We start from the raw sequence: 24,810 nt of genomic DNA, 5'->3' as shown, positions 1-24,810 counted from the left end.
CCAGCGATGGGCGGGGCTTTCACTGTTTGACCTCACGCACGCTCGGTTTGAATTGGAAAAGCTTGGGCTCACGTCGAGCGGCCTCGCGAGGCGGCTTTACCTCGTCCGGCAGGCGGTCCAGGTCGCGGTTGACGGCCAGCTCCAGCCTCTCCAGGCCGCGGCAGTCTCCGAGCTCCTTCGGAACCGAGCGGATTCTGTTGTAGCTGAGCACGAGTTCTCGGAGTTGCGTCAGGCCGCCTGCGACATTGCCACGTATTGCAGTCACTCGAAAACCTCGTTTTCCGATCAACGCGTTCACTTTTGACGGTCGAACCGATTTCTTTGGGGATCTCGGCCACCGCGTTGCGCGACAAGTCCAGGACCAGGAGATTGGCGAAGGAGCCGATGAAGCCGGGGATCTTTTGCAGTCCGGTCCGGTGGATGTGCCACTCGTGGACGTGACTCAGCCGCAGCAGGCAGCCCGGCAGCGCCTGGAGGGCGTGTCGCAAAGTCAAAGGTTCACGGGGGGTGATATTTGTGCGCGGGGTAAAACACAACTTTTCATCTGCTTTGCATGCACCGAGTCAAAAAGTCCAAACTCTGCGGGGTGCCACAGTTTTGACTGTCCGGTGAGCGCAGGCCCTTGTGCGCCGACGCGGCGTGCTCCAAAAGCTGAGGACGCTCTCTTAGCCAAGACGCGACTTCCCCTCACTTGTCTGGCATGGGACAGAGAATTTTGGAAGGCCGCGAGCTGCCGCTGTTGAGCCCGACGCGACGGATCGGCAACAGAAAGACCGGCCACGGGGAATGTCTTGCTTCCCCCAATCTGCAGGACGACCGCCGTTAATGGCCACGTTCCGCCTTCAAAGATGTCCGTCGCTCAACATCTCGGCCGCGCTTGATGACATGCTGTTGCCTCTCGGTGGATGCGTTTGGGGGGTCGGGAGGGGGGGAGCAAGCGCCCAATAGTAGAAAAAGGTACCCGAAAGCCCTACCCGAGTACAGTAACTAAGTACTTGTACTTGGTGACTTGCTACCGCTGTTGTTGATGCGTCGTAGCGGTGCGACGGCGACGCGACGGCGACCGGCTTCACCTTCCACTCCTCGCGCTCCAGGCACAGAAGCAGGCGGCCGTCTTGGCTCTTGACTTTTTCTCGCAGGCGAGTCAGCACGTGGCGCTCTTCCCAGACGCCCGCCGCAACCGGCCTGCGGCGCGCACACACGGACGGCACGGTCAAAAACGCCTCATGTGCGTGTCACGCATTTTAGTGGTAGAAAACTGACCGATCGCCACGAATATTTTCACGCGCCCGACTCAACTGTCCGCCGCTCAAGCCGACATGCCGACGTCGCATCGTCAGGGCCGGCGAGGCCGAAACGCTGTCACAAGCGCGAACCCCCATTTACAAATGTCACCAAATTCTTTGCAACCATCTTTTTTTTGGGGTGGCGGGGGGATAATCAGATTTGGGTGGGACGGTGTCGATTGGTTTGCTCGTCCGTCTGGTCATGGGTTCGATTCCGTGTCCCGGCCTTCCTTTGTGGAGTCTGCATGTTCTCCCCGTGCCTGTGTGGCTTTTCTCCGGGTCCAAGCTGCCTTCACGGAACGCTCGATAATCTCGAGTCGACATTGTGCCGAGGTGTGAGCCAACCTGTGGGCTTCCGGCTGACTTTGCGCCAAAGGCGGACTACGCCCCGGACTGGTCACGAGTCAATCCCGGCGCCCGCGTCGACTGACGAGCGTCACGTCACCGCACGAGTGAGCAAATCCAGGCTGGCCGCACCAAAGGGCGACATCGCCAAACGCGCGCGAGCCGAGTTCAGCCTCCGAGGGCACAAAGCGGAGGGAAGAGTCTCACCTGTCGTGCGGCTTCCTTCTCTGTTTCCCCCGATGCTGCTGGATCTGCTGGATCTTGGCTTCCCACAACATCTTCATGGAGCTGACCGAGCCGTTGGCCAAAGCGAGCGCCATGTGTCGCGGCGCGTCACGCCCGGGAGCCCGCCCGCAGCCGTCACAAGTTGCTCGGCGGCGGGGCCGCGTCGTACTTCGCTTTAGCCGAGCAGCCTTCGGCGTTATACGTCGCGATGTGGCGCTTAGCTTCAGCTTACCGCGGCAACGTGCGGTGGTCTATATTGGCACATGCAAGTTAGCGTTAGCTTAGCGTGGCACAACACACATTGCTACGCGGACGTGAGCGTGAACTAGCTTAGTCGCACTTGTGGTTCGAGGTGTTAGTCCGGTAGAGCGGTGCGCTCCTCTGAGCGAAGAGGTCCGAGTTGTGTCGGATTTCCAAAAGGCAGCGGGAGCAAATGTTCTGCTTTGCGATGTGGCTCACCTCGTTTGTGCTCTTGAAGCTGGACGGAAGCGGGGTTAAATTTAGCTGCAAGCGAGGTCACTTGACCTCTCCCACCCCCAAGTAAAAAAAAAAAAAAAAAATTAAAAACAAACCTCACAGCTGTGGCGGTGTTCCAGCAGATGGCGCTAGGGCTCACATATAAACATGACCAGTGCTTGTATTTTTTTTTTTTTTGCACATCAACTTTGATGCAAAGTCCAGGCGGAGATGATTTGTAACCATTTATTTGTTCCTATTTGAACATAAGAACTCCAGCTTGTCCCGAGACGAGCTAAGGCAGTAACAGAGCGTAATGACAAACGCGCCACACAAATTCACGTCACGCCATCGATCGACAGCCTTCTCAAAGGGACGCCGTCAATCGCCCGGGAGCGGTCGAGGGCATCCTCTCCGTTCAGGCGCCGCTTGGTTTCCGTCTGCCGGGGAGGCGGAGTCTCCGCCGGGTCGGGACGACGGTGGCGGTCGGGGGAGGCGGGGCTTCACTTGAGGTGCAGCAACATGCCGGAGGGATTCTGCAGGAAGTCTCGCCACATGTTGGAGAAGCGACACATGGTGGCCCCGTCGATGACGCGGTGGTCGGCCGACCAGCTGACGTTCATGACGTGAGCGCGGATCACGTGACCGGACGCGTCGAAGCGCGGCAGCACCTGGGCACGAGGGGCGCAGGAAGCGGCTCAGTACGCCCGGCTAAGCCTACGGGAAGCCGATGTTGATGCGCCCACCTGGATTTTGCCCAGCGCCCCGATGGCGACCTCCGGAGGAAGGATGACCGGCTTGGCGTACGTCCCTCCGATCTGCGGAAAACACGCGCCAGCTTGACTCAAGCTCGTTACGCCTGGAAAATGTTTTCCCTCAGCAAATGATGACTTGAAAACAGCCCCCCGCCCCCCCAGTCGCTCTCCTGATACGAAGGCAGCTAAACCCAAGCCGCTGCCGCTCAACGTTGGGAGGAGCCGGCCGGATAAGGCGTCCGACGGGCCGACTCACCGATCCGATGTTGGACAAGCTGAAGGTTCCTCCGCTCAGGTCCGCCGTTCCCAGCTGGCCGGCGGCGCCGAGCTCCTGAAGCCGGTTGAGTTCCCGCGCCACTTCCAGAATGCTGAGCAGCTGCACGTTCTTGACGGTGGGAACCAGCAGACCGAGGGCCGTGTCCATGGCGACGCCGATGTTGTGAGATACCTGGCGAGGCGGCGACGCACCACACGCTGACAAGGTTGTGACGCGGCGTCGCGTCGCATCGCGCCGCCGCCGGCCCGCGCGCCTCACCTTGTACGTGATGTTCTGACAGGACTGGTCCAATGAGGCGTTGAGGATGGGAAAGCGGGCGAGGCAGAGGGAGGCGGCCTGAGCCAATGAGAGCGTGGCGTTAGCGGGTGCAAAAGCGCGTCTGCCCGACCGGCGCCTTTCAAACGAAGCAAAGCCGACACCGACTCGTTTGTCCAAAGGTGCCCGTGGGCGACATCGCAATTCAGTTCATTGACGCCATCGTCCGTCTGGGGCTCGCCCAAAGCCCAAAGCCAAACAATCGCTCTCTCTCTCTCTCAGCCAGCCAAAGAGAGGCTTGCTCCCAATGACGGGCTGTCGGAGATGCAGGAGGGGCCGCTCCTGCTCGCGGACCCGGATCCAGCCGGGTGCCCAAATCCAGTCCTCGCGAGAGCCCGTTTCAGACGTCTCGCTTCTCCGACACGCCGAACGATCACGACCGGGCTTCTCTGAAGCCCGCCGATGAGTCGGGCGCGTTGCAGGAGGGAGAGGCCGGAAAGGGGCTCTCGAGGACCCGGCTCGGGCAGCCCCGAATGTCCGCTCAAGCTGCTTTTGGGCAACGATTGCCGTCACGCTAACTCGCCAAGCGTCAGCGCGCGGGACGCAAACGTCAAGAGCCCCCGTCGGACCAAACGGAGCCAACCTTAATGAAGAAGGGCATGTAGCTGAGGTTGACCCCGTGACCCCGGGCGTCGGCCTTCAGCTCGGCCCGGAGCGCCACCAGCCGGCTGAGGTCCACTTGGTCGCACAATCCCAAGTGAGGGATGGCGAGCGCCGCCGTCATGCTCTTCGCCATGGCCTTGTGGAAGCCTGCGGGGCGAAAGAGACGCTCAGCCGGGCCGCGCTGACGGCGGGCCGCCGGGGGACGGACTCTGCGGCGGCGGCGAGGGGGGGGTCCGGGGGCGGAGTCTGCCTCTCCTGGAAGGGACTGGGAGGCAAGATGGCTCCCGTCTGCCTGGCCAGGAAGTCGAGGATGTCTTCCTTCAGGATGCGGCCGTCTTTTCCCGAGCCCACCACCTCGCTCAGCTTGATCTGAGGCCAAAGTGCAAGCCGCGTTCAAGCAGCGCGACCGCAACGCGGGAAACGAGCTCGGTCGCGAAGGCGCTGACGTTGTTCTCCATGGCGAGCCGTCGGACGGCGGGCGTGGCCTGCGTCTTGAGGCCTTTGATTTCCTGGTGGGTGTGTTCTTCTCGGGCCATGGCCGGCGTCTCCACCACGTCTTCTTCCTGGATCACGTCTGCGCGGGCGCAACGAGCGTGTCAGGCGGGGTGAGTGACAAACGCACGCGCGCCAACGAACGCGCCGCGCCGTTCCACCACTGCGTCGTGTTTGTCGATGACGAGAAGGTCCCGATAGTGCGGTCGAGGTCGACTCGTTTGCCGATGTCATTGGGCAAGCCCCGCCGCTGGGCATCTTTCGAGCCCGCCTCAAACTCACTCGTATTATTCTTTGCCATTTGACGACCCAAATGATGATCCGAGCTTGACCGTTTGGTGCTTTGTGACTGATTTCTTGCTTTCTTGTTGTATATACGAGTGGCAGAGCCGGCGCGGCGCGTCGCGTCGGGTCCCATTCGCACGCACCCGAAGCGGACTCGGTCTCGATGTCCACCAACGGTTTCCCCACCAAGGCGACGTCGTCGGCGTCATAGTAAAGTTTGGTGATGACGCCATCGTAGCGGCTGGTGATGGTGACGGACGCCTTGTCGCTTTGGACCTCGCAGATGCTGTCAAACTGAGAGACTTTGTCCCCCTCCTTCACGTACCTGCGCGCGCACACAAAGGCGGCTTACGGGCCAGAGGGCCTCCCCGCGCGCTCGATTGGACTCCAGATGGAGTTTTCAAAATCCTTTGCTCGTTCCCCACAAAGGGATCTTCTACCGATGGGAAAATTGCACAACGGCGATGAGGGACCGAGCGAAGACGGCTCGCCGGGCGCTCTTCGACTTACCACTCCTTCACCGTCACCTCCATGATTCCCTCGCCGATGTCCGACAGTTTGAACTGGACGACGGCCCCGCGATGCGCTGCGCCGCGACACAAACGCCGTCAATGACATCACCGGCGGCATCATCATCATCATCATCGTCATCATCTGCGACATCCCAAAAGGCGTCCAACCTGCAGACGCGCGCAGACCGCGGCCCAACGTCTGGAGGCTTCCGCTGCGCACCTCCAACTTCCTGTCCAACGTGGGGGTGGGAAGTAAGCCAGAGGTCAGGCCGCGCGCCTCCTGGACACGTAGACATCGCCGGCGGTACTGCTGAATCAGCTGACGGGAAAAACAAGGCGCACACGTGTTAACTCCATGAAAAAGCAGCTGCCCTCCACTTTTCAAACGAGTCCGGAGCAAAGGCAAGATACCTCCGGTTGGGCGAGAGCCGTATCCTGCCCGTTTTAAATCCTTCCCTCCTCCAACACGCCCGATTCCTTCGTTCATGATCCTTTCAGGCCTCGACGGAGCTTGTGAATCAGGTGTGTTGGAGTAGAGAGAGCGCGAGAGATCGGAAAGAGGCAGGCTACGGCTCTCGAGGAACCGGAGTTCCCTCCCGCTGTCCGAAGGGGCGGCAACGGTTTTCTTTGACATTTGAACGAGCCTGCGGAACAGGCTTCAGCGGGCTTCAACGACCTGAAATACTCAGTGACGTCTTTCACCAAACTACCACAGAAAGAAAGAAAAGGTGGGCTCATGTAGACAAAAAATAAAATGACTGGAAAAAGATGTCTGGTTAAAGCTTACTTTCAAATCAAACGCTACTGGTATGAAAGCCAAAGTTGCACCTGCAGCTAACAAGCGCGGCGTGTCCTCCCGTCTTCGCGGGGGCATTTTTGGGCGGAACAACGCCAAGCGTTCCGCACGTCTGCCGGCGCTCCCGCTCGCAGCCAAAATGCCGATCGGCCCCTGGCGAGTGCCTTCGGAACGGCTTCCTCAATGCGCGTCCCCGTCAAGGAAAAACCGCGACAGCAAAATTCCCACCTTGCTTCCTATCGGCAAGACAAGCGTCAGCGAAGAGTTTCAAGGAGCGACGTTGCCAAGGAAGTCGCTTGCCGTTTCCATGAAACTCCAAAAGTGTGTTCCATTTACCTCGCAAATTCATCGCGCATCTTCAATGAGCTCGACATCAAGTCACCTCGCGCGTTTCGATCCATCAACGACTTTGAGACGGTTGTCATACTGCCGCTGACGCAAAGGTGCATTGTGCATTTATCGCCTCGTTCACCTTCCCGGGAGGCGAGGCGAGGCTAGGCTAGGCTAGCGACCGTATGCTTCGAGGGGACGAGCCTGCAAGCGTGAGCGTCGATCCGGCAAATAGCGCGAAGCGCGTGACGTCACGGCGCCAAAGCTTCGCGCGCTCGTCGGAGAAACCGTTCGACGTCCGAAGCCGTTTCTGTCGTCATCGTCGTCGTTCTCACCAATCTTCTGAACAGCGCGGAAGAACCTCTTGCGATCGCCGCCATCTTGCTTGGCCGACGTCACAGACGCACGCCCCGCAAGCGGCCAATCGGGTTCTGGTGACGTCACACGAGCGCGTGCCAGTCCATGCAAAGTAGCCACACGATGACGTGACAGTAATTTAAAAAAAAAAAAAAAAATCACCCGACTTTCCAAATATTAATTTGCACGCCAATAGTTCATAGTTTGCGAGTCACAAATCACAGGAAAAGCATACTGGACCGCGGTGCTTTGTCATTACTCAACGCAGCTCATCTTGATTTAATCTTTGGTCTCGCAGTGTCGTATCATTTTGCTGCTTTGTGACAATGTTTGACCTGATGGATTGAACTTGGGCAAAAAAAAAAAAAAAGATTTTTGGCTTTCCCCATGTCTTGAATTCCTCGCGCTGTAAATCAAGTCAAGTGCAACTTTATTGTCAAATGCTCTGTCTGTACAACATCCAGCGCGGATGTCATTTCTTCCCTCTCAACCAGACAACAAGAGCCGCCGCCATCAAAAGAACAGTTCACATAAAACGGCAAACTACTACAACACAACACATTCTTCTTAAACGAGATGGATGGAAAACATGTGACATGTGTACAATATCCAAAGGCAGGAAAAAAAAAAAAAAAATCACCCGACTTTCCAAATATTAATTTGCACGCCAATAGTTCATAGTTTGCGAGTCACAAATCACAGGAAAAGCATACTGGACCGCGGTGCTTTGTCATTACTCAACTCAGCTCATCTTGATTTAATCTTTGGTCTCGCAGTGTCGTATCATTTTGCTGCTTTGTGACAATGTTTGACCTGATGGATTGAACTTGGGCAAAAAAAAAAAAAAAGATTTTTGGCTTTCCCCATGTCTTGAATTCCTCGCGCTGTAAATCAAGTCAAGTGCAACTTTATTGTCAAATGCTCTGTCTGTACAACATCCAGCGCGGATGTCATTTCTTCCCTCTCAACCAGACAACAAGAGCCGCCGCCATCAAAAGAACAGTTCACATAAAACGGCAAACTACTACAACACAACACATTCTTCTTAAACGAGATAGATGGAAAACATGTGACATGTGTACAATATCCAAAGGCAGGTTTGGGAGAGGGACGGGGGTGTCTTGAAAATGGAACACCGCGTGTTCGCTCACTCCTTGTCCTGAACTCCAAGTAGTTTTGTTTGTTTTTTTTAACATTGGGGGCGGGGGTGTCCTTCTCCTTGCCAGTTGGCGGCGGTAACGAGCCATAAGCTTTGCCCGCCGCCGAGAAATGTCAACGAAGAAGCGGCGGCAGCGGCTGCGAACCAGAAAGCGCCGATTCCGCCAACGCTCTGGGAAAGTTGAGACAACGAAAAACAAGCAAGCAGAACTTCAAGTCGGAGCGAAGATGGAGTCGCCAGCGGTGGAGCTCGACGGCAGTTTCATGGAGGGCGTGAGTCAGTCGCGACCGCGAGCAAGTGAGCAGCCGTGTGTTGGCTCGTGACTTACCGGCGGCCTCCTGTCCTGTCCTGTCCTGTGCTGTGCTGTCTTGTCTGCTTCCTCTTGTTTCTCTCCCCATTTGCCTCGTTGCCTTTTGCTGTCGCTTCCTCGCAGGGCGGCCAAATCTTGAGAGTGGCGGCGGCGCTCAGCTGCATCGGCGGCTCGTCCGTCACGATCACCAAAGTCCGAGCAGGCAGGAGCACCCCGGGACTCAGGTTGACAAATATCAACATCAGTCAATAACACAAACACAACAACGCACAAACGACCACAGGGGGGGTTCGACTCCAAAAAAGACAAAGGGACTCGGCCGTTAGGGGCTTCGAGCGGTTTCACTGCGTCTGGGGGCAGCAGTCTCGTCAGAATCAGTCGTCTTGACTGGCCCAAAAGGTGGCAACGCACGAGCAATTTGTTCCGGGCAGTCGGATCCACTGCAGTGGGTTCAGATCAATACAAAAGAGGGCTGGTACAGCTGAGGCCTGGACCCTCTGAACTGCCACCAACACACCAATGCGGCTCGTTCATGTTTTTTTCCGGAATTTTCTCTCTCTGACATCAGGCAAAAGGGGGCACTGGTGTCCCTAATGAAGTGACCATAGAGCCTTGAAATGGCGCAACAAGTCGCGTGCGTTCGATGCTGCGAACGTGTGCTTGTGTAGCGTCCGTTTGGAAGTTGCCCGTGGGTTTGGTGTGCGCGCGCGTCGTACATCGTGTGGTGTTGTCGTTGCGCGCAGGCCCCAGCACCTGAGCGGCCTTCAGCTGGTTTCCGACATGTGCGCCGGCGTCTTGCAGGGCGGCGCCATCGGCTCCACGGACGTCAGCCTGACCCCGGGAAAGATTCGAGCTGGAAATTACACAGCGGACACGCACACGGCAGGGTGATCAGCTACACTCGGAACATGCTAACACGCGTCACTGTGTACTCATTACTCTGCGTGCGTGCGTGTCAGGAGCGTGTGTCTTTTACTGCAGGTGGCGCTCCCGTGCGCTCTCTATGGCGACGCCCCCTCCATCTTGTGCCTCAGAGGAGGAACCAATGCGGACATGGCGCCGCAAATCGATTATACCCTCCAGGTAGGCATCTTCATCATCATCATCATCAACGGTGTCGCGGCGCCACGGACGCAGACTTGAACATCCAAGACGGTCTCGCTTCATCTCCAGGTCTTCAAGCCCATCGTGGAGAAGTTTGGAGTCCTCTTTGACTGTGACATCCAAATGAGGTGATTGAGAACCCGCCCGTTCGTCGCCGTGCTCTCCCCCGCTCTCCATTGCAGCACTTTTGTCGGAGGTCTCGTGCCACCCGGATGTCTTTGATTGAAGGTGTTTGCGGGTTGATTTGCCCAGGGCGGCTTCTGTTTTCCAACCAGTCCAGAGACTCGATAGCGTCGACTGCGTAAATAGGCTTCGCTCCCATCGCATTGCCGTTCTCCGGAATTTGAGAATGCCCGCACGCGGCTTCTTGGTCCCGCGCGAAGCGGGCTGCAAACAAGCAGGACTTCCCGCGCGCTCACCGCCTCTTTGTCTCGACTCCGCCGAGTGTTCCGTGACTGGCGAGCGATCGGCTTTCCGCCATTGTCGTCGCCCGTCGCGAGCGGCACGACGTGAACGTGAGCCAAGCGGGCGTCTGCTTGAAAAAGGAATTTGGAAAAGTTGGTCTCGCCGCCACAAACGTTCAGACGGCACGAGACCTTTGCCCGGCAAAGTCCGCACCGCTTTTGCTGCGTCATTTCCGTTGATGTGGTGCGCGCGCGTGTGCCAGAGGCTTTTACCCGAAGGGCGGCGGGGAGGTGACCGCAACGGTGCCCGCGGTCAAAGAGTTGCGGGCGGTCACTTTGTTGGAGAGAGGAGCCATCGCCAAAATTCACGGCCGGGCGTACGTCGCCGCAGTCCTGCCCTTCAAGGTAAACCCGCCGGCGCCGGCGCGGGGCTTTTGCCGCTTGCCTATGCGTTGGCGTGACGGGGCCGCGCCATTTTGTCATCCAGCTGGCCAAAGACATGGCGGCGGCTGCCGTGCGCGCCATCCGGCGAGAAGTCAAGGAGCTCCACGTCAACATTCAAGCGGTGCAGGAGAAGGAGGCGGCCTGCGGAAACGCAAGCGGAATCATGTAAGCGACACATCGCAAACGTCCCCACGGACTTTGGAGAGCGGCCGTCGCTCTCGCTTTTGCGCTCTGAAGTGGCCACGCCGCGGGGGGCCGGCCTATTGGACGTGCCGTCTGACCCAGCCGTTGTTACGTGGCCACCGTGAAGTGTGAGCCCGTCCCAGCTTTTTGAGGCGGCACGTTTGCCTTTTTCGTGTGAGCGAACGCTTCCCAAAAGTGCCGAGCGCAGCCAAAGTCTGCTCAGAATTTCTCCCCAAATAAACGCAAGGCCTTCGTTCCCGTTTCCGCGAGGGTGGTGGCCGAAGTCGTGTTTTTCCCGAGCGGCGTGACCGCGTGGAAAGCGGCCTCCCGGCGATGTCGCAACCGGGCCAAAACTTGACCGGCACCTTTTGCCAGCCTTTCGCCTTTTATCACCTCTTGCAAACAATCCGCAAAGCGCGCCCGTGTCCAACCGGCCGCGACGTTCGTTCGTTTGTCGGAGGTTGGCGCGGGTCAGCGAAGCAGACGTGCACTCAATGAAGAGGCGTCGAAACATTTCACGTGATTGTTTTCAGAATCGTGGCGGAGTCGTCCACCGGATGTTTGTTTGCCGGCTCCGCTTTGGGCAAGAAAGGTGACGAGCGCCGCCACCGCCCCGCCGGGAGAAGGCGCTCGACATTCCCGAGGCGTCTCCCTGACTGCGCCGGCGCGTGTGCGTCTTTCAGGTGCGCACGCTGACAGAACGGGCACGGAGGCCGCGGAGATGCTGCTAAGAAACCTTCGCCACGGCGGCTGCGTGGACGAATTCCTGCAGGACCAGGTGAGCGGGCGGCCGCCGTCACGCTTGCTAACCCGAGGGTCAAAACGCGACGACGCTACCGGTCGGACCAAAGCCGTCTTCCGTATTCAAGCCGGGCAGAGCGGTCGGCCGATCGTGGCAAAGCTCATTTCCATCATGGTGAGAAATCGAACCGGAGAGGCTTCGGAAAAGGCCGCTCGTCGGGCAAACCCGATGAGGAAAGGCAAAGGCCGGCTCCGCCCCGAGCCCCAAAATAAATGATAACCCGCGGGCGCTCCGAGATGAGCGGCGACGGCCGGCGCGCGTTGACGCGCGTGCGCGGTGCGCTCTCTCTCCTTCAGCTCATCGTCTTCATGGCGCTGGCCAAGGGGACGTCTCGGATCCGGACGGGCGCCGTCACCTGCCACACGCAGACCGCCATCCACGTGGCCCAGCGGATGACTCGGGTGAGAGCGGCCGGCCGAGGTCGGCCCTTTTTCCAGCCGGATTTTCAGCCGGTCGCGGGCCGACGCCGACGCCGCCGCCGCCGTCGATTGAATGCAACTCGCAAGGAATCGGTCACAAATGTCAGCGGGCGACCGAGAACGGAATTTCTGCCTGAGGGTTCCCACTTGCAATTGTTCTTTCTTTCTTGTTGTTGGCTTGAGGTTTGCGTAACATCAGAGCAACTCCAAACGTCTTGTTTTTCCAGGCAAAGTTCACAATAACCAAATGTGTGGACACGCCGAACGTCACGCACATCATCCAATGTCTCGGCTCCGGCGTCCCCAACCCGAACCTTGACACCTCCGCGTGACCCCTTCGTGTGCCGCCCATACGAATATGTAGACTTCACCAAATGAGTCCTCAATAAATGGATCAAGTGTCATGCTGTCTTGATTGTTGTTTGACCAGCTGACTGCCAGGCGATGAGGAAGAGAGCACTTGAGCTGCTCTCGGTGAGACCGGCGAACATGGAGACGGCTCGCTCCTTCATGGCTTTTTCTGCTTTGACCGTGACCACCCGTCGCTTGGCGAAGCCGCCACTGACGCCGCGAGCCCTTCGGCCCCCGCCTCTTGTCGCCGCGGTTCCCGCTTCCCGTGCCGCAAATGCCGCCGCGACATGCGTCCGCCGCGTTTCAATGCGACGAAGCCACTCGCCCCCGTCCCTGCCGGAGCGCAGCCGTCCGTTCGATATCGCTCCTTGCGAACGGCGCCTCTCTTCCGTCTTAAGTCGAGGCACCCGAGTTCCGTCCTCGGAGGTCGCACGTTTGCCCAACGTGGGCTTCGCTTGGCCGGGCGGCTCCCGGCCCGTCAGAAAACCGCTCTTGTCCGTTGGCGCGATCCAAAACCCAATTTAACTGGATGCATTTTCTTTGCCGCGGGCGCAGTCTGTCCCGAACCAGATGTTGTCAAGTCGACCGCTTGCCGCATGTGGAGGGCCGCCTCCTCTCTGTGACATCACGTGTCGATTGAGCGCTTGACCCGACGGAGGCGCCGATCGCCATGGGAACGAGCCGAGCCCGACGGAAACTCACACCTGCCGCTGAAACTCGAGAGCCGGGCGGGACACATGACACCCCACAAATTGCCCGCTCAGTCCTCCGACCGGCAGCAGGATGGACCGGGACGCCCGGCGGCTCCTCCGGCCTCATTCGCCTTCGGGCCCCGCGGGACCGAGCGCGAACTGCGTGTGGATCTCTCTGGTCGCGGGTGAGTGCCGCGTCACCGCTGTGACACAAACTGCAAAAAACGGTGACGTCACATCGCCGACTCGGCGCCTTCGCCCAAAACCGCAGGGTGGTGACGTCACGATCTCACGGTTGTTGACACTCGGCGCGACCACTTGGAAAGAATCATCGAGTTTGTTGTCGAAAAAGCACGCGGGGAGCTCCGAATGTTACGGGAGGAGTCGAGTAATGACAAACGAACGGCCGACGACGAGAACCAGTCGCTCGCTCGCTCGCTCGCTCACTTTTCATGCTCGTAAGAAAACTATGCAAGGGGAAAATAAAAGACGTGCGCAAAGGTACAACAGCGATATAATATTGTGCAGCGGAGGCACTTGCGACTCCAACTCGGTTCCGTCAACCCGCTACTGTGACTGAGACGTGTTAACTAACTTCGGAATTTGATGCGAAGGTAACAGAACGTTTCCAGTCAAGACTAGCGCGCGTATTTCCAAAGTGCGGGAGGCGTCGTCGCCCTTGACTTGTTTTTCCTTGGCCGTACTTTTTGGAGGTGACGAGTTTTCGGTTTTCCCGGGTATCTTGAAGGCACCACGGTTCGCACCGCGCGCTGATTGGCCGCAATCGGCACGGAGCGCCGGTCGCCGTGGTAACGAGTCTTGGAAGGGACTTGCCGCTCCGTCTCGCTTTCGGACCGCCGCCGTCGGTAATCCCAGCTAACGTGCTAAGTGGCTAATGCGCGACGATTCGATGGCGAACGGCTGAAAAACTCGCACCGTTCCCCCGAAAAGCGTCCAAAAGTTTCCCCGAGCGACGCGCGTGCGCGGCCGCGGCGCGATGGGAAGATGAGGACAAAGTTGACAACTTGTTGACGGCTAGCAGCTCGCTTCGCTGTTAGCCTCCCGGTCGGCAAGTTGAGCGTCCAGCAGTTAGACGGAGCCACATGACCCACACCGCCCGCAGCCCGGTTTTGTCCGCCCTGTTCGGCTTGACGGAGGCCGACGCCGAACCGCCGGGAGCCGCGGAGTTTATCAAAGGTAAATAATAGTAAGAAGTATTAACATAACGACAATGGAAACTTCCACGAGAATTTCAAAAGCTCGTCACTCAGACGGAAATGCCGACTCGCCAAGTAGTCGAGTGAACATGTTGCCGCGTTCAACGAAATGTGAGCAATTAGAGTCGAAAGTCTCCCGCGAAAGCAGATGATCAGGTTGCTCGATTGCTTAGGCCAGGCAGGGGTGGCCAACTGGTTTGCGTTCAGGGGCCCACTTTGATCTCAAGTGGGCCGGAGACTAGTCCGCGTGTAGCCCAAGATGCCGTAAGTAAGCACTCTTTTTGGCACCAGTAATGACAAGGACATTCCCAAAATATTCACGGCTATTATAATCCCGAACCGACCGAGTGGGTTGGGTTGGCGCCGCCAAATCTGAAAGCCTGCCCCCTAGTCTGAAGGGGGTGGCGCGGGTCAGGCTCCAGGGTCAGAGATGAGGATGAGACATCCTGCGCCAAGGGGAGGCGTTCAAGTGTGTTGGAGTGGCGCTGACCGGCGAGGGCGGATGGACAGATACGTCGCGTCATGGCCAAGAAGGCGCTGAGCCCCGATCCCTAGCGCTCGATTTTGCGGTCCGTGTCCGTTCCCGCTCTCGGCCTCGTGACAAGTTTGCCGATGTAGAAGTGGGCCAAATGTCTTTCCGCCGCAGGCTGACTTCTCCCCGTAGAGATGAGCGGCCAAGCTCGGGTGGAGTCCGGCCGCTGCATCGACGCGGAGCCGGATGAGGGGGCGAGCGAGCGCGCGCGCGCCTTTGGCTCCCCTGCGTTAGGCCTCTCGGTTCATCGCCATAGTAACCGCTCCAGTTTCTATCTGGTGTTTCCTCAAGCTGAATTGCTCTCGCGTTCGCTCATTCCCGACTCCCTCGTCACCCGGTTCAGGTTGGCAAGTGGAAGTGTGTCGGATGTGCGCGCGCGCGCCTCGCCGAGCGCCAACGATTCCCGCTCCCCGACGCTCGTGTCTTGTCTTGTGTGCCAGAGCGTCTGTATTTCGCCACGCTACGAAGCAAACCCAAAAGCACGGCCAACACGCACTACTTCTGCACGGACGACGAGTTTGTCTACGAGAAGTAAGTGGCGGCCCCCCGGCCCGCGGCTCGCCGGCCGGCACCGCGCTCACTCGTTTCCTGTCGCGTGTCTGGCCAGTTTCTACGCAGACTTTGGCCCTCTCAACTTGGCCATGTTGTACCGATACTGCTGCAAGCTCAACAAGAAGCTCAAGGTGAGTCGCCGCCGCCGCCCTCCATCGGAATGTCCACCGGCCGCCTGCGGGCCGTCGCGCTCTGTCACGTGCGCAAGTATGCGCGTCGCGCCTGCCTGCGAGGCCCGCCCGGGCCACGTGGCAGCCAAAAAAACAAAAAAGTTTTATCATCACTCACATACTCTTTGTTCACCCGATCAAAAAAGTTTGTGGCGAGCCCGTTCCGTTCTGGAGCGATCAGCGGTACGACGCGGGTCGGTTTCACCAAAAGCGCCCGTTTGGGACCAAGAAGCAGAGAAGGGCGGCTTTTGGGGGAAAGCGACCGGCGCCGCGGCCACTTTGACCTTCCCGAAAGCTCAAACCGAGAAACAAGACTGAGGAGAGCGAGTGATTTTGTAGCCGGCGACTGACTGATGCCCCCAACGACTGGTTTCCACCGGTACGCTTGTGAGGCTGCGTCACCTTCAAACATGGCTCACCATATTCAAAGAAGAAGAAGACCCGCTACTTTCACGACCGATTCAAGCGCCTCGAATTTTTCCCAGCCGTCGGAATCCATCAGAAAACGGGAACAAACGTGTTGCCCAAAGTCAGAGCCGATGCGAACGTCTTATTTCAACAGGAAGAACAACAAAAAACACAAAGCTCATCGGTCTGCTTTGGCGCAGGACGACAGAAACGGGGCAAGATTTCCTTCGCGGAGCGTTTGGAGTTTTTGATGTTCAACGAGGTCTTGAATCCATGATTCAAAAAGTTGATCATTGAGTCGCCGACGTTTAATCGACGAATTGTTGTCGTTTTGAAATTTGGGATCGACGTCTTTTTGTGGAAGGTCAAAAAGAAGAAAGGAGAAAAAAAAGCAGATTTGGGAGGGATTCCTTCCCTCCGTCGTCTTTTGGGATCACGTCAACCGGCCGGCGTCGTGCGCTCACTTTTGCCATTGTTCGCAAAAGCCGCCGTGCTGCTCGTATGCCTCGCTCAAGCGCGCCGCATCTGCTTTGCTTTGCTTTGCGTGCGCAGTCGTTCACGCTGAGCCGGAAACGAATCGTGCACTACAGCAGCTTCGACCAGAGGAAGCGCTCCAACGCGGCCGTGCTCATCGGCGCGTATGCGGTGAGACCCTTGGGCGCCGATGGCCGGGCTTAGCCGTGACCTTGACCTTGACCTTGACCCTGATCTTGATTGCGGCCACGTCAGGTGATCTACTTGAAGAAAACGCCGGAAGAGGCTTACAGAGCTTTGGTGTCGGGATCCAACCACTCCTACCTGCCCTTCAGGTCCACACAAAAAGCAAACTGCTCCACACAAACCCTGAATTACACGCGCATGCGCACACGCAATGTGTGCGCATGGTGTGTGTGCGCGCATTGAGAGGGATGAAGGCCGTGTGTGTCGGTGAGCTAAATTGAGGGTTAAGCAGCTGATGGCTTTGGTGAGGCCCCGCCCAGCTGCTGGTGCCTTCACAGACAAATGGAAATTGTTGTTCGCGTTGTTTTGGCGTCTTCTTGTCGGCTTTTGCCGGAAAGCCGCCTGATGCCGGCGCCTCCGTGTCGTGTGCGCAGGGACGCGTCCTTTGGGAAGTGCACCTTCAACCTGAGTGTCCTGGACTGTCTGCTGGGCATCCGCAAGGTGGGTCTCATGACGGCGCGAGTCGCACGCGAGCCGCCGCCGCCGCCTCCATGTTTTCTTTTGTTTTTTTGCGCGCCCCCTTTAGGCTCTCCAACACGGCTTCTTCGACTTTGAGTCTTTCGACGTGGATGAGTACGAACATTACGAGGTAGGAGGCGGGCGCCCCGCGCTGCGCCGCGACGTTGAGGCCGAGCCGCCCCTCACCTCACCTCACCTCACCTCGTCCTCGTCGGCGTCCTGTTTGCTCAGCGTGTGGAGAACGGCGACCTGAACTGGATCGTCCCGGGGAAACTTTTGGCCTTCAGTGGACCGCATCCCAAAAGCAAAATGGAGAACGGTGGGCGGCGCAGCATTTCTTGTGGTTTTTGACCCGCCCGCCGGGGATGTCAGGTGGATTTTGTCCATATCTGGCGTGACGTGCGCGCCGCCCGCAGGTTACCCGCTGCACGCGCCCGAGTCGTACTTCCCGTACTTCCGGCAGCGCGGCGTGGTGGCGGTGGTGCGTCTGAACAAGAAAATCTACGAGGCGGCCCGCTTCACCGACGGCGGCTTCCGCCACTGGGACCTGTTCTTCCTGGACGGCAGCACGCCCGGCGAGGCCATCACGCGGCGCTTCCTGGCTCTGTGCGACGCCACGCCCGGCGCCCTGGCCGTGCACTGCAAAGGTGAGCTCCCCCGCTTCGTCCCCCGCCCGCTCGCTCTCACGCTCTGGCGTCGCCCGCAGCCGGCCTGGGCAGGACGGGCACGTTGATCGGCTGCTACCTGATCAAGCACTACCGCTTCAGCGCCGCCGAAGCCGTCGCCTGGATCCGCATCTGCAGGCCGGGCTCCGTCATCGGACCTCAGCAGCACTTCCTGGAAGAGTGAGAGCGCCGCGCGCCCGCCGCCCGCTCGCGTTCTCGGCCTGACCGACCGCGTGGACAAAACGGGGGTGGGGGGCCGTCAATAACAAGTGCTCGCCGTGGATGACAGTTGGAGGCGTGCGTCTCCCAAAACAAAACCTGACGTGGATGACGACCACAACAAACAGCACCGCAAATAGTCCATTTTGCCACGTGACAAATGGACAACCGCGGCAATTGGGAGCGGGGTCCGTTCTCTTCTCCCCCGGAGTATGGACGTGTTTTTGGAAGGCTTGTGTTTGTGGGCAGGAAGCAGGCGTGGCTTTGGTTGCTAGGAGACCATCAGCGCTCGCAGGGGTCAAAGGCCGCAGAGGACGACGACCGCGTCGGCCAACTGATGTCCCGCGTGCAGGGCCTCGCCTTGAACGGCGCCGCTCGACCTTCGCTCGGCGAGGACCGCCTGCGCGAGGTAAACGTGCACGTCAACATCGTTTGCACGCCGCCAAACTTTTTTTTCGCCGCAGGACGACGCGAGCGAGCGGTCGCCTCCGACTCAGGGAGACAAACTGCGAGCCCTAAAAGGTCGCCGACCCCTCCGGTCCGCCGCCTCTGCGGCTGTCAGGTATTTCCAGCCCCGCCCCCTCGCCCCCGCCCGTCAGTCAAAGCCACGCGACCCGTGAGTGACGGCCGGATGCGCCGCTTTGCCTCGCAGGGCGGAGCGGCGCGGCGGGACTCCGACACGGCCGATCAGGTCAGCGTGCGCCAAGATACGACGCAGACGTGCGACGAACACGACCGTGACAAAGCTAATCTTACAAATGTGACAAGTAGGAATGTTCAGTTGCACTTTTTTCTCAATCCGATACCCGTATGCATACTTGCCGATACCAAGCAACCGATACCACCGGCACTTTTGAGGATGAAACAAACGTCCGACCATTTTCAAAGAAAACCTTTGGATTATTTCTGACAAAAGGGAGTAAAAGGGTCGCTGTGCATGGTGCTGTTCAAAATCAAACACAAACTCGCTCGCATTCCAGATGCATTTGCCGCGTATGAACGGAAGTGCAAAGTAAAACGGACAACTCCCGCAGTTTTTAGTCTTTGCTCCAAGTAAGTTGGAGCGTTTCAACTCTTAACTCTTAAGCGGAAGACTTGGAAGTCATCCGACAGAAAAATGGATCACAACTCAGCGTTTTGTCTCGGCCCATTTTTCTTAACCTACTCAACATAAGAAAAAGATAAATAAATAAAATGGCGTCAAGATCAAACATACTAAGAGTACGCGGTGAGAGCCCCGGACCTCGAAAGAAGCACAAGTCGGCATTGCCGACTTTTCGTCGGTCTTTCAGGCCGGCCCGCGCGGACGGGCCCGCTCCGGACCCTCGTCGGCGTCCTCAATGTCATTTGCGCAAGCACGCGTGCAGCCAAAAGACTCGTGAAAACAACAGACCCACGCGCAGGCCGTGGCGCTCGGCGTCAACGCGGCCGGTGGGAGCCAGCGCCGCCCCGGTTTGAATTTCTTCTGAATTTGGCCGCTTGTCCGCGTGTCACGTTGTACCGCCAAGTCGGTTCCGGGCGCCGTTTGGCTGCCGCCGACGAGGGATGGACCGGGCTGCCCCGCCATCCTGAGCAAAGCTCACCGACGGACTGACGGCCTCGCACCGATACCCGCTCTCGATACTCGCCCATCCCCGACAAACAGAACGGTGACAAATGTTCCCAACGGCGTGTCGTCATCAGACTGTGGGCGGGCGCCGACGGCGGCTCCGCCTCCTCCCCGCTGAAGTCGTCGAAGTCGCCGGCGGCCTCCGCTTCGGCCGCAGCCAAGAGGATCGGTCGCAGTGCGTCGTCATCGGCGAGCGGCTTGAGGTCAGACGCTTCTCTCGCTCCTTCGTTCGCCCCTCGCTCGTCTCGGGCGTCTCGTCGGCCGCTCCCGTCACGTGACCGGTCACCTTCCGCCCCTTGACGCGTGTCCGTGCGTGTACGCCAGCTCCCGATTGGCCGGCTCGCTTGGCGACGTGTACGGCGCGCGCGCGCCCCCTCCTTTGGTGGCCCCGCGTGCTTCCGCGAGCTCGTTGATGCCGGGACGCCACCTGAGCCTCTCCGTTCCTGTAAGTCTGCTGGCCCCGCCCCCTTCGTGCCACTTGCTTTGCTGTGCCAACCCGCTCGTTTGCCTCCCTTAGTGTCTGTCTGTGTGTGTGCGCGTGTTTCCTGTAAGTCTGCTGGCCCCGCCCCCTTCGTGCCGCTTGCTTTGCTGTGCCAACCCGCTGTTTGCCTCCCTTAGTGTCTGTCTGTCTGCGTGTGCGTGCGTGTGTGTGGATCCCTGCGCACACACTTTGATAAGTGCGATGATATCATCAACCAGGAGGAACCGGCAGCGCGCGTCACATGACACGTTGATCTTGTTAGCGACAAGCGACTGAGCAGCGCTGATTTGTCTTTGTTTTTTGTTTCCAGTCGCTTCAGTCGAACTGCGTCGACTTCTAGAAGGTCCCACGGGCCCTGAAGGCACCGCGCGCATTCCATGACCTCCGAGGTCACGCGCGGCGGCAAAAGAAGAAAGCTGACATCATGGGGATGTCGGGATCAGCTCAGGGAGCAAGGAATCCCTTTTCGGCGTCGTCATTTTTGCGATGACGTCACAATGGCAGAGCCCAATGAGCCACCGACCTTTGACCTGTGAGCAGGTGACGCGCCGGTCCGTGCGTGCGCGCGCAATGCTCTCCTGTTAGCCTAGCGCCAGCCGTTAGCCTAAGGGGAAAGACCGATTTGAAGTCAAGTTTGATTTGAATGTTTTTTTTTAGTTTTTAACCGAGTTACTTTGATGAATTGACTGTTGGTGTGTGGCTCCGTGACCAACCAGCATGGCGCCAATCTTCTACCTCTTCCATGTTGTTTGTTGCGGGAAAATTAGGGTCACAGTCCCGCTCACAATTTTACATTCTCAAGTTTGAAGTTTGTTTGTGGTAACGCAGTGCCATAATGAAGTGTGGAAGCGTTTCTCCAAAAGGAGAACAGCCTGGGCTTTTATTTTGAAGGGAAGCTGCTTGTTGATGTCTGGAATATACTGAGATTTATTTTCTTGAAGGAAATAAATTATTTTTGTTGACGTGTTTTGTGTTCTGACACTCATGTGATCAACGGGAAATGGATGACGTCACTTTCACCGCTTGACCGCGCTCCATCGAGTTGCTTGATCCATTTGGGATCTGCAGGTGACGGTCATCGTCATCGCAAAGTCACTTGACCTCCGTCGGCGAAGGGAGCGCAATGCGCGTTCAAGGTTGCAAAAGTTCATTTGCCGACAGTTTTTGTGGCTTTTCGCGTCACGGGCAAACGTTTGCGACCTGGAACGAACCGCGCGGAGATCTCAACAGTCTCTTGGCCGCTCGGTGGGCCGATTGCTTCAAAGCAACGAGCGCGCCGAGCCTGAGTCGCGGAGCCGTGGTCAAACGGGCCCGCGTGGTCGCGCCGCGGAAGGTTTCCGGGCGAACCGCTCCGGGGGACGCGGCGCGTCAGCCAGTCCGCGTCGACGCGCGAGCCGCCGCTTGCGTTCGGAAAAGGGACGCGCGGCCCGCGCGCTCCGCCTCTCCCGACGCGCACGCGGGCGTCCGAGCGAGCTTGCGAACGCGCCCGCAGTGTCCCGTCCCGTCCGCGCTCAAGTCGCCCGGACCGGAGCTGAGTTGAGAGCCGTCATCGACGAGTCCCTCCTCAACGTCGACCGCGTCCTCCAGTCACGTGAACGCGGATGAGCCTCGGTCGCGCGTTGAGTCAATCAAGAGGAGTGGCGGGCGCGCGCTTCCCGACGGCCGGCAGCAGGGGGCGCGCTCCTTCCCCGGCTCCGGTCGGGCTCGGCGGCTCTCGCTGAAAAACGAGCCGCTCGCTCACACGCGCGAAGGCGGACGCCCCGCTCGGACTCCCGCTCGCCTCCTCCGACCTTCAGCGCGATGGCGCGCCGCGGGCTTCCTCTTGTCTGCCTCTTTCTCTCAGGTGAGCCTTTTCCAATGGACGCCAAGTCGGGACTCTGAGCTTCGGGGTTCGAGCTCACGTCCGCTGCCGACATCGCTGTCGGGAGTGGGCGCGATCGTTCGCTCATTGCCGACCGCCCGCCCGCTCGCCCGTAAACGAGCGAGTGTGCTGACGAGGACGGCAGATACCGGATCGGCCGAAAAGACTCCCTCGTCGCGTATGCGCTCGTCGACTCTCGGGCTGAAACGATTCATCGAAGCCTCCCGATTCAGCGTTGAGCGCAGGGGTCTCAAGCTCGCGGGGGTTGGGGGGGTGGGCACCCTACTTGACATGCAAGCTTCGTATTAGTGGGGCCCCGCGCACGGACCTTCCTTGGCCCTCTCGTTGCGGTCTTTTATCTCTTGCGTTTACCTGTAAGGCTCATCCGGCGGTGAATCCGAGCGAGTGCAAGGCAAAGCCGCGCTGCCGGTGCTTTTCATTTTCAAATCCTGCCGTGACGAGGAAGATCGGCGATGACAACGCGCAGCTCATTTTCAGAAAAAAAAACAAAGAGGCCGAAGGTTTGGTTGTTGTCGTCGGGCACAGGGTCATCCTGACATTTGCGGTGCTCAAGAAATTCCACGTCACGACTCGACTCCCGCCGACATGCCGATGCTCGACATCGCTTAGCGCCGAGCAATCTTGCCAACCTTCCTAAAAAACGGCCGTGTTGTGTCCTCTTATCAAGAAACGTTGAGAAGATTGGATGAGTTGCACTTGTTTTTGCCGCTCGCAAAGCACTTCGACTTGGCCGGTCGACGGCCTCCCGACCTTTTGTTCGCGGCGACTTCCGGACGGACTTTGCTCGCTTTTTTTCATCCGCCGCAGGGACAGAACCCGTTGGCAGAATGTTGCCTTGAGCGGCCATCCGTGCGTGACCGACCGCCGCTTGAGAAGGCGCCCGATGAGCTTGGCGGCGGAGAACGCGTCTTGACTGTCGGAAGGTCGCTGACCATCGCGCTCCTTTGGTGGCGCTTGCGATTGAAGCCGCTTGATTGGTGGCCTTCTACAAGAGGCCGGGAAAGCCCAAAGAAAGGCGCAGATGCTTGACCGTATGCCCCGCTGTGCTGTGCTGTGCTGTGTTGTGTGCTGCGGCGGCGGCGGCGGCGGCGCAGGTGCGCTGATGTGGCGGCGGTGCGCGGCGGCTCTGCGGGTGGACCTTTCTCCCGGCGGGCCGCTCTTCAAGCTGGGCGAGCGTCAGCGGCTCGTGTGCTCCGTCGGCGACTGCCCCGTGGCGCCCGTCATCTCGTGGACGCCGCTCGGCGACCGGCCGCTGAACGCCGGCGTCCGGACGCGGGACCGCCTGTCGGTGCTCACCTTTGACCCCGTGGAGATGGAGCACGAAGGCCCGCTGCTGTGTCAAGTCACCTGCGGGGAGCAACGCAAATACGCCAAAACGCACATCAGACTTTACGGTCAGCTGACACGTGCGCACGCGAACACGCGCCCGTTTGGTAAATCGTGTAAGCGAGCGTGTGATGAGCGCCTCGCGGTGACGTCATCGCCCCCGTTGCGGCGCAGCCTTCCCGTCGGACCCCGAGATCCGAGGTGAGCGGCCCGTCCGCGCGGGGGAGGAGTCCACGCTGACGTGCGAGGTGCGTGACCTTTACCCCGCCGAGGTGCTGACTCTTGATTGGCTGAGGGGAGGCCAGGTGGTCCGCAGCGTGGCGGGAGAAGCCGGGGCCGGCGCCGTCCGAGCGGCGTACACCTTCACCCCTCGCGGGGGGCCGTCGGGGGAGAACCTGACTTGCAGGGCCACCCTCGACCTGCGCGACCTGCCCCCCGAGGAGCGCACCCGGCAGACCGTCGCCCGCCTCCACGTGACCTGTAAGTGCGGCCGTGATCGCGCGCGACGGCGGCGCGGCGCGTCAAGGCAACGATGATGACGATGAACGATGCGATTGCCGTCAGTCGCTCCAGTGGTGACGGCGCTGTCGGACCCCGGCGCGGTGATGTCGGGGTCCGTCCTGGTTCTGAGGTGTTCCGCATCCGGCAACCCGGCGCCGGTCCTCACGTGGACCTTCAGGCCCGAGGGTGGCGGGTCGGCGCAGGTCAAAGGTCACGGAGAGGAGCTGGCGCTGGCCGCGCAGGCGGGGGAGTTCCGATGCGAGGCCCGCAACCGCGAGGGCCGACACAGCGAGGCCGTCCGCGTGCGCGTCAACGGTGAGGCCCTCTTGCGCGTCGCGGGTCGGCGGCGGGCGTGACCCTGCGCGTTTGTGCCCCCTCCAGCTCCGCCCAGCAACACCTCCATGTCGGTGAGTCCGGGCCGAGAGGTTCCGGAGGGCCGGCGCGTCACCTTCACCTGTCGCTCCCACGGAGCCCCGCCCCCCGTCCTGGTGCTGAGTAGGGAAGGGGTGGAGCTCTGGAGGTCGGACTCCACCCCCTCGCTCACCTTCAGCCTGTCCGTGCGCCCTCAAGACCCCGCCCGCTACCGGTGCGACGCCACCAACGCCTTCGGGACGGAACACGTCACACGAAACGTCACGTTGGAAGGTAAGAACGGCGGGCGGATGGCGAGATCGCGACTCGGAAGTCGAGCCGCGCTCGTCGGGTTGCTCGCTTGCTTTCGCCTCGCCGCGACCCGCGACCAGATCAACGGCGGTGGGGAAAGCGGCCCTTTTTGTGCAAACGTTTGCCGCAGCTCCTCCGAGGAACACGACGGTCACGGTGGCGCCGTCGGCGGCGGTGCGGGCGGGTCAGAACGTGACGGTGTCCTGCCGCAGCGTGGGCTTCCCGCCGCCGGACGTCACCCTGGAGAAAGCGGCGGACGGGACCCGGCGCCGCTCCGCCGACGGCGTCTTCCGATTGGTCAACGTGACGGCGGGCGACTCGGGCCTCTACCGGGTCAACGCCAGCAACCGCTGGGGCCACCAGGTCCGCGTGTTCCGCCTGAGCGTGACAGGTGCCGCTTCCGCCGGCGTCGACGCTCACGTTTTGCGCAACCTCTACAAAGGCCTTTCCTTTCCAGAGCCCGAGGCTCCGCCCGCTCCGGCCGCCGTCCTGGTGCCGGCCGCC

At 59.6% G+C, this 24,810-nt stretch overlaps 5 protein-coding genes across 18 annotated transcripts in view; 3 read left to right on the top strand and 2 right to left on the bottom strand.

Moving 5' to 3' along the window:
• lrrc39 (leucine rich repeat containing 39) overlaps nt 1–2,435 on the bottom strand; it is a 4,656-nt gene extending 2,221 nt beyond the window's left edge. Inside the window, 4 exon segments of the mRNA XM_019855859.1 lie at nt 101–237; nt 314–470; nt 1,074–1,185; nt 1,839–2,435. Of these exon segments, the coding sequence (XP_019711418.1) occupies nt 101–237; nt 314–470; nt 1,074–1,185; nt 1,839–1,951 (519 nt within the window). The 5' untranslated portion in view covers nt 1,952–2,435.
• Nucleotides 2,436–2,544: 109 nt separating this feature from the next.
• On the bottom strand, nt 2,545–7,122 carry dbt (dihydrolipoamide branched chain transacylase E2). Its single transcript, XM_019855854.1, is given in 11 exon segments — nt 2,545–2,983; nt 3,059–3,130; nt 3,324–3,515; nt 3,603–3,680; nt 4,243–4,412; nt 4,415–4,631; nt 4,709–4,836; nt 5,183–5,364; nt 5,550–5,625; nt 5,720–5,870; nt 7,013–7,122. Coding segments are annotated over 11 exon segments (1,479 nt in total). The 5' UTR covers nt 7,058–7,122; the 3' UTR covers nt 2,545–2,815.
• Nucleotides 7,123–8,250: 1,128 nt separating this feature from the next.
• rtca (RNA 3'-terminal phosphate cyclase) lies at nt 8,251–12,263 on the top strand. The gene is made up of 11 exons (XM_019855824.1): nt 8,251–8,465; nt 8,627–8,727; nt 9,247–9,390; nt 9,463–9,586; nt 9,677–9,735; nt 10,275–10,416; nt 10,499–10,620; nt 11,172–11,230; nt 11,322–11,416; nt 11,737–11,841; nt 12,087–12,263. The coding sequence occupies exons 1-11, from the start codon at nt 8,304–8,306 to the stop codon at nt 12,189–12,191; spliced, it is 1,218 nt and encodes a 405-aa protein (XP_019711383.1). The 5' UTR covers nt 8,251–8,303; the 3' UTR covers nt 12,192–12,263.
• Nucleotides 12,264–13,702: 1,439 nt separating this feature from the next.
• The window catches only part of cdc14ab (cell division cycle 14Ab), a 13,231-nt gene continuing 2,123 nt past the window's right edge, over nt 13,703–24,810 (top strand). Inside the window, exons 1-16 of one of the 14 annotated variants that reach the window (XM_019855807.1) lie at nt 13,704–14,099; nt 15,092–15,182; nt 15,259–15,334; nt 16,334–16,426; nt 16,511–16,590; nt 16,876–16,942; nt 17,028–17,090; nt 17,192–17,279; nt 17,377–17,607; nt 17,667–17,805; nt 18,094–18,253; nt 18,309–18,406; nt 18,497–18,535; nt 19,528–19,656; nt 20,245–20,299; nt 20,330–20,896. In XM_019855807.1, coding sequence (XP_019711366.1) covers nt 14,006–14,099; nt 15,092–15,182; nt 15,259–15,334; nt 16,334–16,426; nt 16,511–16,590; nt 16,876–16,942; nt 17,028–17,090; nt 17,192–17,279; nt 17,377–17,607; nt 17,667–17,805; nt 18,094–18,253; nt 18,309–18,406; nt 18,497–18,535; nt 19,528–19,656; nt 20,245–20,293 — 1,497 coding nt within the window. In that variant the 5' untranslated portion in view covers nt 13,704–14,005 and the 3' untranslated portion in view covers nt 20,294–20,299; nt 20,330–20,896. Of the gene's footprint in view, nt 14,100–14,296; nt 14,384–15,091; nt 15,183–15,258; nt 15,335–16,333; nt 16,427–16,510; nt 16,591–16,875; nt 16,943–17,027; nt 17,091–17,191; nt 17,280–17,376; nt 17,608–17,666; nt 17,806–18,093; nt 18,407–18,496; nt 18,536–19,527; nt 19,657–20,244; nt 20,897–21,569; nt 21,572–24,810 lie in introns of those variants that run through there. The other 13 variants (XM_019855805.1, XM_019855806.1, XM_019855813.1 and 10 more) reach the window with 13 other exon arrangements.
• The window catches only part of vcam1b (vascular cell adhesion molecule 1b), a 3,946-nt gene continuing 732 nt past the window's right edge, over nt 21,597–24,810 (top strand). Inside the window, exons 1-7 of the mRNA XM_019855777.1 lie at nt 21,597–21,777; nt 22,911–23,210; nt 23,317–23,622; nt 23,707–23,958; nt 24,025–24,288; nt 24,437–24,697; nt 24,764–24,804. Of these exons, the coding sequence (XP_019711336.1) occupies nt 21,735–21,777; nt 22,911–23,210; nt 23,317–23,622; nt 23,707–23,958; nt 24,025–24,288; nt 24,437–24,697; nt 24,764–24,804 (1,467 nt within the window). The 5' untranslated portion in view covers nt 21,597–21,734. The remainder of the gene's footprint in view (nt 21,778–22,910; nt 23,211–23,316; nt 23,623–23,706; nt 23,959–24,024; nt 24,289–24,436; nt 24,698–24,763; nt 24,805–24,810) is intronic.

The sequence above is a fragment of the Hippocampus comes genome, unplaced genomic scaffold, assembly GCF_001891065.2.
Source record: "Hippocampus comes isolate QL1 unplaced genomic scaffold, H_comes_QL1_v1.1 scaffold463, whole genome shotgun sequence".
NCBI classification, from domain to species: Eukaryota; Metazoa; Chordata; class Actinopteri; order Syngnathiformes; family Syngnathidae; genus Hippocampus; species Hippocampus comes.
This window is presented reverse-complemented; position numbering and strand designations above follow the sequence as displayed.

What these genes read in the sequence shown, in the direction of transcription:
- rtca (XM_019855824.1), top strand. Translation starts at nt 8,304, where the DNA reads ATGTCAACGAAGAAGCGGCGGCAGCGGCTGCGAACCAGAAAGCGCCGA. An exon ending in ACGAATTCCTGCAGGACCAG is followed by an intron (nt 11,417 to 11,736) that starts GTGAGCGGGCGG and finishes TCTCTCCTTCAG; the next exon opens with CTCATCGTCTTCATGGCGCT. An exon ending in TGGCCCAGCGGATGACTCGG is followed by an intron (nt 11,842 to 12,086) that starts GTGAGAGCGGCC and finishes TTGTTTTTCCAG; the next exon opens with GCAAAGTTCACAATAACCAA.